At 48.7% G+C, this 13,447-nt stretch overlaps 1 protein-coding gene across 2 annotated transcripts in view; it reads left to right on the top strand.

The window, feature by feature from the left end:
• LOC124240570 (tyrosine-protein kinase transmembrane receptor ROR2-like) overlaps nt 1–13,447 on the top strand; it is a 204,497-nt gene that overhangs the window by 185,510 nt on the left and 5,540 nt on the right. For both annotated transcript variants that reach the window (XM_046663631.1, XM_046663630.1), the window contains exons 5-7: nt 6,231–6,358; nt 10,018–10,332; nt 11,649–11,894. In XM_046663631.1, the coding sequence (XP_046519587.1) occupies nt 6,231–6,358; nt 10,018–10,332; nt 11,649–11,894 (689 nt within the window). The remainder of the gene's footprint in view (nt 1–6,230; nt 6,359–10,017; nt 10,333–11,648; nt 11,895–13,447) is intronic.

Below are 13,447 nucleotides of genomic sequence, written 5' to 3' on the forward strand. Positions count from 1 at the left end.
GTGTATTCTAGTTGTGAGTGCCTCTGGCTGTGCTCTGTGGGACGCCACTTCAGCATAGCCATGTCCACGCCCAGGATCTGACCCGGCAAAACCCTGGGCCACCGAAGCCGAGTGCACGAACTTAACCACCTGGCCATGGAGCCGGCCCCTGTATATGATATTTTTTAAAAATTTCATTTGCTAATTGTTACTCACGTATAGAAATACAATTGATTATATTGACTTTCCTGTGGCCTTACTAAATCCATATTAGTTTCAGTAGTTTTTAAAGATATTCCTTAGGATTTTTCTGTGTAAATTATGATATCATAATGAGTAAAGACAGTTTTATTTCTTCCTTTCCAGTCTTAAGCCATTTATCCATCTATCCACCATCTGTCTGTCTGTCTCCTTATAGCAGTGATTAGGACCTCTACAGCAGTCAGTGTTGCATAGAAGTGGTAAGAGCAGGCATCTTTGTCTGGTTTCCATTTCAATGGGGAAGACATTCCTTATTTCACCATTAAGTAAGGTGTTCATACAATGAATACCGAGGCTTCTCATAGGTGCCCTTTTTATTAGATTGGGAAGGTTATTTTCTTTGTTTGTTGAGAGTTTTGATAATGAATGAGTGTTGAGTGTAGTCAAATGCTTTTTCTTTATCAACTGAGATTATTACATGCTTTTTCTGTCTCTGTGTTTTCCATGATTGGCTTTTAAATGTTGAAGTAGCCTTTCATTCCTGGGTTAACTCAGTTGGTCCATTACCCATTTCTGTGGTGTCTTTTTATTTTGTTGGGTCCAGTTTGCTGCTGTTTTGTGGAGCATGTCACCCCTTTGATCAGGAGGCATATTGGTCTGTAATATCCTTGGGACATCCTTGCCAGGTATTTGTATCAAGGTTATGCTTGCATCGTAAAATGAATTTGAAAGTATCTCTTACTCCTGTATTTGTGGGAGGAGTTTGTATTAAATTGCTGCTGTTTCTTCCTTAAATGTTTGACAGAGTTCACTGTTCCCGTTATTTGGGGCTGGAGTTTTAATCGTGGGAAGATATTTAATTATAACTTCAAGTTCCTTTAGAGATTTAGGGCTATTCTGAGTTGTTATTTCTATTTGCACTAATTTTGGTGTATTGTGTTTTTCAAGGAATTTGTCATTTTTTTCTAAATTGTTGGATCTATGTTCTTATGTTTCTTCATATTTCTTATTATCTTTTAACATTTGTAGGGCCTTTGGTAATGTCCCTTTGTGAATTCTTGATATTGGTAATGTGTGTTTTCTCTTTTTCTTAATCTAGGTGTTATCAATTCTGTTAATCTTTTGGAGAAGCAACTTTTTGCTTTACTGATTTTTATATTGTTTGTTTTCTATTTTATTGATTTCTGCTGTCATCATTAGTATTTTTTTTCTAATGACTTCTGGTCTAATTTGCCACTCTTTTTCTAAATTATTAAGGTGTGAAACCTTAACTAATTTAAGCATTTAAAGCTATAAATTTCTCTCTAATTACTGTTTTAGCTGCTTTACACAAATTTTTAGTATCCTTTTTTCATTTTTCATATTTTCATGTTCCATTTAAAATTTAATTTTCCTTGAATTTTCTTTTTTGAGCCCAAAGGTTATTTAGAAGTGTCCTATTTAATTTCCACATATTTGGAGAGTTTCTAAATATATATTTTTTATTGATTTCTAATTTAATTTTGTGTGATCAGAGATTTATGGTTCCAGTTCTTTTAAATTTATTGTGAGATACCTGTGGCAAGCACATGGTCTGTCTGTGTGGACGGGCCATGTACACTGAAAGGTGTACGCTGTCTTGTTGGGGGTACTGTTCTACAAATGTCCATTAGGTCAAGGGGTGCTTGACCTAATGTTTCCACTGCTGTTTCCTCACTAATTTTTTTGCCTAGTTCCATTAATTGCTGAGGGACAGGTATTGGAATTTTCCGTCTATAATTGTGGGTTTTTCTGTTTTGTCCTCTAGTTCTGTTCATGTCTTACTCATATATTTTGAAGCTCTGATATTAGGTGCATTCATGTTTATGTCTTTTTTGGTTAATAGACCCTTTCATTGAAAAGGTGTTTTTGCTGGGTATGGAATTCCGGGTTCACAGTTCATTTTCTCTGCCAGGGCACTGAAGCCGTCTTTCCCTTGTCTTCCGATTTGCATTGTCTCTGATGAGGGGTCAGCTGTTATTTGTCACATCTCCTTTTTCTATTCATCCTAGGTTCTCAGCAGGCAGACTGTGATGTGAGTAGGTGTGATTTCCTTTGTATTTATCCTGCTTGCTTTTCACTGACATTCCTTGATCAGTGTGTTACTGTTTTTTAATCAAATTTGGAAAAATTTTGGCCATTACTTTTTCAAACAATTTTTCAACTCCTTGCATCTCTGCTCTCCCCCCGGATTTGATTACACATAAGTTAGATCCCTTGTACTTTCCCACAGATCACTCAGGCTCTATTTACTTTTTGTAAATCTTTTTGTCTCTCTTTCAGTTTGGAAATTTTTTATTAACCTGTCAAGTTTACTGATTTTTTTTTCTGTTTTATGCGATCTGTTGTTAATACCATCCAGTGAATGTTTTATTGGAGATTGTGTGTTTCACTTCTTCCACTTGATGCTTTTACGGTTTCCATCTCTCCTGAAATTACTCATGTCCTCATTATACTTTGTTCCATGCACTCTTTTCCATCCTTCCAATTCCTTAAAGTCCTGGTCTGCAAAGTCTAACATCTGGGTCATCTTTGGGTTTGCTTCTCTTGACCATGGGTTATATTTGCCTGTTTCTTCACATGTCTGGTAATTTTTTATTGTATAGTAGACGTTGTGGTTTGTACTCTAGATTTCGTTACCTTCCTCTGAGGAGGGTTCTGTTGCAGCAGCCCATTAGGTTACTGTCAGGGCTCCTGAAGCTTATGGAGTTTAGCCTCAGGCTTTGTTAAAGTGGTTTATTTCAGTTTTTTCTTTGTGCTTTTGCTCTGCCCTCCATTAAATTGGAGATGTAGCTCCCTCTGCTTCATTCAGGTAAGCAGCCTGTTTATTACAGGCAGACCCTTTCATAACAGGAACAACAATTGTGAAAATGGTTTTACCACTTTTAACAAAAAAACTGTTTGGGGGAAAAAGTGACCTTCCTACACCATGTGTAACTACATTTAAATTCCGACTTTGGTTACTTTTCAGCTATAAAGGAGCCTACTTCGCTTTAAAGGTCGTTCATTATTTACATCTAGGAATTTTTCTAAGCTTTTCTTCAAACCAGTGTTTATTTTCAGCGTGTTCCACTGCGGGGGCGGGTACCAGTCGGCCCCACCATCTTCTCGTCCCTTCGTGAAGAAGCACTTTCTGTCACAGCATGATGGCCCTTCCCCGTTTCTTCTCAGTCTCCTCCTCCTTTCCTGATGCCTTTTTAAACCAGTATTGTGGTTATTACTCTCTGACTCCTCCATGACCGTGAACTTGTTGGTGTGTAAATTTCTTCTTCATCTGTGTCGTTCGGCCTTGGATCAGTGCCTGCAGCATGAGGAACGTAGGAGATTTCCCAAATTGAATTGCCGTACATGGATGTTGTGTGATGTGGTGAGCACGTCTGTTTCACTGGCGCGGGTTAAGGGATTTTCAGACGGCTCTTGTGTGTCAGTGCTCTGGTCTCTAAGTGACTGGTTTTACAGACTTTCTCCAGCTCTGTTACTCTCCAGAGGTCCCACACTATACCAGGTAAAGATAAAACATTGTTCTTTTTGAAACTAGAAAGTAATTCCCACTTGCTTTCTGAAAACTTAGAAACCTTAAGGATGTCATTTTCCAGCCACTTCAGTTTGTGTTTTTGGACCTAAAATTCAGATCGGAAGCCCACGGAGCAGAGCAAGCTGTGGATGAGATGTGATGGCCTTGAGCCCCTTCTCAGCATGTCTTCCCTCCACCTCTGTTACTCTCCACATCCTGTGGGCACCTGACAGTGGCCAGGGAGAAGCCCACAGCGAGGGACCAAGCTTTTCTATTCCTTGACTCTTGAATAGAGAGAAGAAATTGCTCACTCTTGCGGGGTCACCCCGAGGCACTGACTGAATCAAATCCCATACCCTCGGCATAGCTCACGTTAATCAGAGCACAGGCATCATGCATCGTAATGATTTTCTTGGCATGGTGGGCAGGCACCCCGAGCCCAGTTTGCAGTGACATGGAGCACACACACGGGGCAGGGGCAACTTGCACTTGTGTCTGTGTGTTTGGCAAGTGTGGCGTTGGTTTTAATTTAATCAGCAGTTAACTCCAGCTCACGAAGAGTGAAGAGGGGTGGGCTGGGTGTGTATTGTTAGCACGTGTGCTTGCCTATTCAAACTACATTTCAAACATCCTTGACCCAAAGAAATAATGGCCAGTGAGCTTGCAAGAAAGGGCATCCAGCTCTTGTTGACACTGGAGTCTCCTTATTTAGATTACTTATGGCTCCAGGTTCTTTTCTTTGAAAGAAAGGTTTTCCTCAGAGGCTGAGAAGACAGCAGTGGAGGGAGGAGCCAGGGGCGGCTGCAGAGGGCATGTCCCACCAGACCCCTTGACAAGCGACCAGATTTTGCATTTTCGAGAGAGCTAACATGGGGATTTTTCAGTCCATTTGGTTAAATTGCACACAACACACATTGCGTTTGGGGATGGTCTGAATCAGTGTACAGTGGAATGACAAGTGGCGTTAGGCTAATGCGCAGGTTGCAGATTTGCTAGAAAGTAGGTGACTTAATTGCAGGCCTGAGGCACGTGTCAGAAGCTTGTCCTGGGAGCCCAGGCCCCCTCTCCTTTGCCCTCATGTATCTGCTGTGGCCCACCTTTACTGGCTCCTTGGAGCATCCTGACGGCCACTTTGAAAAGCATTTAGGTACTGAGAATGACTGATTCCATCGGCTGAAGGCAAGATCAACAGGTTCTACCAGAAAGAGTTTGCTACACACTCCAGCGGGACCCTGTGCAGGCTGTTCCCTGCAGGCTGGGGAGGTCAAACTGTGGGGCCAAGAGGGAGAGCTGCTGCTTCTGGGAGTCTCCCCCTTCTGTCCCCCGTCTATACGCACGTAGTCTGTGCTACGTGGCAATGACGGGGTCACACCCCTGTTGTAGGATAAGCACATCTCGTTGTGCAGATTCTTTGAGGGCCAGACATTGTGGAATCCCCTCCCCTGCTTTTCTCTGTCCCAGATTACTCTCCTGCAATCTGACGGTAGGACACAGCTTCTGAATTATCATCGTTTTCATAAAGTCCTTGCTTGCAAACAACCAAAGCTTATGGGCACGTGCCGTAGTGTTTCTGATGTAGTTTCAGGGGAAGATGAGCCGTGTTGATGTTTAGCCGTCTGTGTGTATTTGTACACACATGCCCACGAACACATCCCCACCCACATGTACACTTCATATTTATAAGCCATCTTTCACACTCAATTAGTCCTCCCCGGTTCATGTCCCCTCCTTAAAGATGCTAGATTTTTTTAAGTTAACTGACTTTATATTTTAGAGCAATTTTAGGTTTACGGAAAAATTGAACAGGAAGTACAGAGTTCTCATGTTCCCCGCCATCTACACATACAGTTTCCCCTATTAGTAACATCTTGCGCTGGTGTGGTGCTTGTTACAACTGATGAGCTCATGTGGATACATTGTTATTAAGTAGAGTCCACAGTTTACATTAGGATTCACTCTTGGTGATGTTCATTCTCTGCGTTTGGACAAATGTATGACGAGTGTCCACCATTACAGCATCATACCGAGTAGTTCACTGCCCTAAAAGTCCTCTGGAGCCCATCTTCCCCTGATTCCCAGCCCCCAACTCAGCAGCCACTGATCTTTTTACTGTCTCCATAGTGTTGCCTTTTCCAGACGGTCATAGAGTTGGAATATACAGGATTGGCCTTTTCAGACTGGCTTCTTTCACTTACTGATGTGCATTTAAGGTTCCTCCATGTCTTTTCATGGCTCATTTGTTTTTGGTGCTGAATAATATTCCATTGTCCGGATGAACCACAGTTTATCCATTCACCTACCCAAGGATACCTTGGTTGCTTCCAAGTTTTGGCAATTATGACAAAGCTGCTGTGAACATCCGTGTGCAGGTTTTTGTGTGCACATACGTTTTCAGTTCATTTGGGTAAAGACCAAGGACCAGGATGGCTAGACCATAAGATGCTGGATTTAAAAAGAAAAAAAACCATCGGGGATACTTAGACCATCCGGCGTGCTTACAGACTGTGTGTTTTCCCAGAGACGACTACCATGAGGAGGGGTTCTGCCAGCCTTACCGGGGGATCGCCTGTGCACGCTTCATTGGGAACAGGACCATCTACGTGGACTCCCTCCAGATGCAGGGGGAGATTGAAAACCGAATCACAGGTAGGAGCCGCAGACCTGCGTTGTGAGGCAGTGCGCATGGGTGCAGCTGCCTGTGCCGCACAGAGGGTCCCATTTGTGTGTTTTGTCTGGTTACTCCCAGACCGGGAGCCCCTGTTCCACGTCTCTTGGATAGAAAGTCAGAGACCTTTCTTAGGAGTAGCTGCAGTTGCCACCATGGTTTGTCCTAAAATGTTGCTGTTTGTATGTTCAAATTAGCAAGTGCAGATGGCTTAGAATATACTCCTAACATGCTGAATGAGGTCCGCGTGTGTCCGAAGCCCTGAGCTGCCTTTTTTCACTGCATCACAGGGGTGTCCTGGCCCGGGGCTGCCACCCTGGTGCAGGCAGGCCGGCGCCCAGGACCTTCACTCTGCCTGACTTCTCTGTTCTGCCTTTCCTGACTCTTGTGCCCTCTTGAAGTGTGCTGGGTTGAAAGACACACAGGCCTGGTGTCAGCTGTCCCGGAGTGAGCTTTGCAGGCTTTCGGCCGTGCGTGGGGATGCTGCAGTGAACTCAGCTCTGCGTCAGCCTCGGTTCCCAGGTGTTCAGGCGCCTGCCTCACGGCGTGAGAAGTGAAGCAGGTCATTTAGCAATGATGCTGCTCGTTCTCTGTCTCTCTAGGAGTCGCCATCTCTGGTTGGTAGCTCTCAACACACCAACTTTCCCACCTTGTCTTTGGGGAAATTCCTTGAAAAGTGAGAAAATGCATTAGACCTGCTGTCTCTGCTGTCCCCACAAACACACACCTTCTTCTCTCCACACTGCAAGGAACAAGGAAAATCGTGGGAAGACGACAGGTGTCCTAGTTTAGCTGGGTTCTCTACACAGTAGTTCTTGACCCCGGCCGCCCAGCAGGCTCTCCGGCTGACCTCTGATGCCAGCTCCCCGGGAGGTTCTGCTGGGGCTGGTACAGCCCGGCCCCGTAAGGGGCAAGAAGGAGGATCCGCCTGGAACACTGGCCTCGTTTTTCACCCTCAGTCTGGAGGGTCTGAGGTCATGGTCACGGAGGGGGCTGTCTGGACCCTGGTTGCGGAGCCCCCGAGGGCGGGGCCCGGTGTGCAGTGAGAAACGGAAGGGCAGTAATGGGACCTGGAGGATCCCGGAAGGCAGCGTCCTGGTCCACTGGGAGAATGTTTTGAAACACTGGTATCTCTCATTGGGAAAGCTTTCTATGCCACTTAAAGTAGAACTTCTCAAACCTGTATGACCACAACACACAGTAAAAAGACTGCTTTACGTCTGACTTAGTATATGCACACATAGATTTCATAGAACCGAAATGGGTCACAGCAGACAACATTCACCCTTACCAAAAGCAGCCACTCGATTTTTCTCTTCAGTTTTATTTCATTAAAGTAAAAAGTTGGTTATCGCCTTAATCCCAGCCATGCCCTCTGACATCCTCTGTTCTTTCCTAAACGTCTTTCAACATACTAGCCGCAGACTCCAGAATTAACTTTACCTCCCGCTAATGGGCCAACACTGATTCAAGGCACGAGATTGTCTCTCCGTTATTTCTTCAGGAATTGTTTAAAGGATGGAACAACTCAGATAGCTAAGCAGACTAATTTCATAGCACTTTTTAGATAAAAATTTAGGGTGAACATTCTCTAGATTTGTGGATTTTTAAAAAAATCAATTTGAAGGTGCTCTGGACTGACTTGTGGTTTAGACTCTGTATTGACTGTGAAGGCAGAGGTTCTGTTTAGAGAGCCTGCTTATCAGAACTAGTTCCCGGGACTCCGGAAGCTTCCCAGGGAATGGGCCACAGGAAGCCTCAGAGGGACGTGCAGGGTGGACGACAGCCAGGACCTCAGTTGTTCGGCCTCCCCGGTGCCGAGAAGTGAACTCTCAGAAAGAAGCTCTCTTGTGATGCATTCTGAGGGCAGGGGGAGGAGGAGAAATTCTAAAAGGGTCAGCCGTGGGATCCTGTGGGTTGATTATCCCAAAAGCCACGCCAGGTTTGGCTTCCTTAGACAATCTTTCCCTGCCTGGGGGTCAAGGCCATCTCCACAATGTGAGGGGTTTGAAGTGGCTTCAAACCTGGGTCTTCGGCCAACTCCAAGAGACCCTGCAGCTTAACCTCTTACCTCTCTGTTCCTCAATTTTAATATTGGCCAGAAGGGGCCAGGAGCACTAAGGATGATGTTACCAGCACGCCGCAGAGTGCCCGGCGCACGGCACTGCCCGCAGTGCATGGACACAGGCGGTTACCAGACCCTCCCTGACCATTCATCTTAGCAGCCATTTTATAGGCTCCATGTGGGCTTTCATTCCCCAGTGTGCAGGCTCAACACATCACCTGACAGATAAAGACACAGGCCCAGAGAGGACTGAGTGAGGGACAGTCCTGTAGTTAATAATGAGGCAGGGCCGAAACTGGGCGCCCGCTCCAGCTCATCTAACCTGGCGGGGTCTCCTGGGGATAATGAGGGGCCAGCAGCGCCACCTGCTGGCCGCACCGGGCATGGCACTACAAGTCATGGGTGGAGCAGGGGCGTCCCAGGGCTAAATTTGAACTACTTGGCTTTTCTCCCCTCTCAGCGAGGGGGGGGGGGGTAGGCCAAGGGGCCTCTCTTCCTTTCACTGCCCAAGATCAGATGGTTAGAAAGAGGTGCTTCACATGGCAAAGGGGGGCGGGGTGTCTGATGCCTTCCTTTGAGCCCGGGCTGCACAGCCTGGAGGAAAGGGCAAGCGCGGGGCCTTCCCTCTTGCCACAGCAACCCTGCCCCCTCCCCCCCCCAGACCTTGTCCCTGCAGCCCCCAACCCCTTCCTTTCTCCAGAGCAGATGTCAGGTCCTTCTTCTCTGCATTCATTCCCATCACACGCAGATGTCCATCCTGTGACGTCTTGCCCCTGAAAAGCAAACCAGCCCTCGGTGGCTCCAGACCCTCCTGCCACGGCTGCTTCTCTGCCCCCCTTTACACAGAACTCTCCCTGATGTGTAACCCCGCCCTCTCCCCACTCTGCGTCTCCCCACTGTGCACCTCCTCCAGCTGTCTCTGGGTGCCCCCAGCACTGCACCCAAGGCCGCTTCACCTCCTGCCACTCCCATCCTTGTACTCCGCCACCACTGACTTCGCAGGGCGGATGGTCCGTCTTTCAGGCACTCTTTTCATCCCCTGGGTGCCCTTCCAGGCTGCTGCATCGTCCGCTTGCAGACGGGGATGTGGGGCGACCCAGGCTGGGTCTTTGGGCCTCTTCTCTGATATCTCCTTCTAGAAGTCGCCCAGCCCTGAGGCTTCCCCTGCTGTCCTGGCTTGCAGAGCCCCAGCCCCCAGTTCATAGCAGGGCTTAGGAAGCGGGTTTGGGGTCTGAAATCGGAATCTTCTTGTCATGGGAGAAGCATCTAGCTGGATGAGATCTTGGGTCTAGTTTTTCCTCTTTGTTCCACTTTGACATTTCTAAGTGAAGGACTTTCTACGTCTGGTGCAGCTCAGGGCAGCTCATATTCTCCCCGGGACCTTGCTGGTGGGAGAGCATCTCTGGGGTGGCGGAGGACAGGGTGGAGGGCTGGGGGGTGCTGGGGCGGGGGGAGGGGGAGGTGGGGCGGGGGCACAGGTGAGACATGGGGGTAGGGGCGCCGGGTCGGGTGTCGGGGCTCCGGAGTGGCGGCCCACCGTGCCCTGACGCCAGCCTCGCCGCCTCACCCCCGCAGCGGCCTTCACCATGATCGGCACCTCCACACACCTGTCGGACCAGTGCTCGCAGTTCGCCATCCCATCCTTCTGCCACTTCGTGTTTCCGCTGTGCGACGCGCGCTCCCGGGCGCCCAAGCCGCGTGAGCTGTGCCGCGACGAGTGCGAGGTGCTGGAGAGCGACCTGTGCCGCCAGGAGTACACCATCGCGCGCTCCAACCCGCTCATCCTCATGCGCCTGCAGCTGCCCAAGTGCGAGGCGCTGCCCATGCCCGAGAGCCCGGCCGCAGCAAACTGCATGCGCATCGGCATCCCGGCCGAGAGGCTGGGCCGCTGTGAGTGCCCCCCGCCCCGCGCCGCCATCTGGGCCCCTGAGTCGTGCTCCTTAGAGCCTGGGGACCCCATTCTGTCCCAGGAAGCCCCACAGCCCAGGACCCTGTTCCAGTCGGGCAGTCACCTGGGGCTTACGAACAAGGGTGTCCGAGCCCTCTGTCTCCAGGCGCGCACCCCAGCCCAGCCCCCACAGCCTATCTTAGGGACTCAAGTCATCCCTCTGCCTGTCAGGCCTCAGACCACTTCTCTAAGATGGGAGTGCCCGCAGCGCTGGCTTCCCAACCCGCCTTGCGATCCACAGCTCGGCTCATCACTGACCAGGTCAGGGGTGCCGCCTCCCTGAAGGGGACACAGGAGGAGGCCACCTTCCTCGAGGCCATGGCCTGTATTCACTTCTTTGGCCAGACTGGGGCTTCCGGGATATGGCCAGGCTCCTGATCAGGGCAGTTGGAGCCTGGGCTGCGGACCCACTGCACACGTCCGAATCCTGGCTGCAGGATTGGTGTGACCTTGGACCAGTTGCCTAAATCCCAGTTTCCTCGTATTACATGGGGATAGTAACTGCTAACCTCAGGAGTTGCAATGAAGATTATGAGTTACTATTTAGAAAGTTATTAGAACAGTGCCCGCACCTGTTAAGCACCATAACCGTTGTTCAGCAAGTGCACACCCCCCAGGTCTGGCTCCGAGAATCTTCCGAGTCTCCTTGGTGGAGGTGGAACAATGCATGGGCTCTGCTCACATGAGGCTCTGCTCACACAAGGCTCTGCTCACATGAGGCTCTGCTCACACGAGGCTGTGCTCACACGAGGCTCTGATCACATGTGGTTCTGCACACATGAGGCTCTGCTCACATGTGGCTGAGCCCGGCATCCTCGCTGGGCACCGAAGGGGACATCTGAGGTTGCGGGCCAGGCCATGGAGTTTGTCTTCCCTCCTGCAGCTCGATTTTCCTTCTGGTGCAAGTGAGCAGGAGTTGGAGTTGATATCCTCATTCTGGAGTGGGGTGCCTGGCGGGCACCGAGGGGTGGTTTTAGGGTCAGGGAATAATTCCTGATGGGCTTTCATCCCCATATACATCCCTGATGCACCCCCAGTTTAATTTGTGGGCTTGGGACTTAATATTAAGTCATTACTTTTAATACTGCTTTTCTTGGAAGTTACGTAAAATCTTCTGGTCGTTTGGAATTCCAGTCTGGGTACATGCAGGCAGAGTGGTTTCTCATTCCTTCCTGGGGTAGTTGAACAGGGCACTCTGCCCTGGAGGAGGGCTGCTTCCTCTTGGTTTGTGGGCCTCCTAAGGCATCTTCTCTCGCAGACCATCAGTGCTACAACGGCTCGGGCACAGATTACAGAGGGACGGCGAGCACCACCAAGTCGGGGCACCAGTGCCAGCCGTGGGCCCTGCAGCACCCCCACAGCCACCAGCTGACCAGCGCAGACTTCCCCGAGCTCGGAGGGGGGCACGCCTACTGCCGGAACCCTGGGGGGCAGATGGAAGGCCCCTGGTGCTTCACGCAGAATAAAAACGTACGCATGGAACTGTGTGACGTACCCTCTTGTAGTATGTATTCTCTCTCTTTTTTTTAAAGTGTTGACTGTTGAGTGCACTTTGTGAAACGTGGGACCAGGAGGCGGTGGCTCTGGGTAGCCCCCCTCCCCAATTTCACCACCATGATCATTTGTTTTCCACAAAGCTGTTGCTGGTTGTCAAAGTAATATCTGGCCATTACAGGGCATTTTAAATTATAGAAAAGTCTGAAGAATAATGTGCAAATTCCCTTCATGTCACCACTCAGTGGGGACTACTTTTGCAATTGGGGGCCCTTCTGTCAGCCCTTTTCCTACGTGGGGTCCTGGCCTCTCATTTCTCCATTAACATTGTCATGTAGTATTTCCCACTATTATCAAAAAGGCTCCCCACTACGGGCACAGCCAGCTCTTCCGCCCAGCATCTGTATTGGGCACAGGACGCATCTCACTCCCCCTCCCCTCCCCTCCCGCTCAGCTCAGCTTTTGCACGTAGACTTGGCAGAGTGAGGAAAAAGTGGAACTTAAATCTCTTAACCGTTTCCCTGCTCTTCCTCTGTTATATTATGAATAGGAGAAGAGTGTGTAGTTAATGGTTGCAAACTTTCCAAGCATGATCATCTCTGTGTCTCAGTCATTTTCGTCTCACCAGCTCCAGGAGGCCTGAGACTCCACTGCCTCCTGAGTCTTACATGTGGGCACCTGGAGGTAGAGGGTTGGTGGAAAATTACTGTGAGACGATTGATAAAGAGAGATTAATGGGTGAAGCAAATCAAGGCTCAGGCTTCACCTGGAAACCCCCGCCTCACGGCCCAGGGACCCCGCCTGCCGCTGATGGGAGCGAGAGCTGGAATTTGTTACCTTCTGGAAGTGTGATTCGGCTCTTCCCTTAACTCAGCATTTCACACACAGATCTTCAAGAGTGTGTGTTCACTGCAGGAGTAAGTTTTAAGAAGGAAATGTCAGTAGTTAGATGATAGTGTAACTACTCTGGACCGCTACGGTGGTTTAAAACAGGTTCCTGCAAGGACGGATGTCCATGACGTCCTGTTGAGGGAGAGAAGCAAGGTGTAGGACCATAGCTGGCCTTCTCTCTCCTCCTTTCTCTGTAAAAGAGACAAAATGAGTGAAAAGTCTGTGTGTGTGTGTGTGTGTGTGTGCGAGCGTGCACACAGGCGGCTGTATTTCATGGATGAAGTTCTGGAAAGATACACACCAAACTCAGCAGCGATTTCCCAGGACCTACAGAAATGTTCAAATATAAGACGTGTTTACAACGAGCAGCTAGTACTTTTGTAAGTAAAAATAAATGAAAGCATAAAGAAAAATGTGTATGTTCTTTGACCTGGCATTTCCAGAAATCTTATGTTGCAGAAATATTTGCACTTATAGGGCAGAAATGCCGGGATATTTATTGCAGAATCACTTTTATTAGCTAATAAGAAACAGACTCATTGTTGACCAGTAGAGGCTGGGTGCTAAGTGTATCCCTGCCACGGAACAGGGCACAGCTGCTGAAGAACCAGGGCCTTGAGCTGTCTGTCCTACGTGAAACATTGTCTGAGATATGTTATTCTGCCCCAAAAC

Source organism: Equus quagga, chromosome 6, assembly GCF_021613505.1.
Source record: "Equus quagga isolate Etosha38 chromosome 6, UCLA_HA_Equagga_1.0, whole genome shotgun sequence".
Lineage (NCBI taxonomy): Eukaryota > Metazoa > Chordata > Mammalia > Perissodactyla > Equidae > Equus > Equus quagga.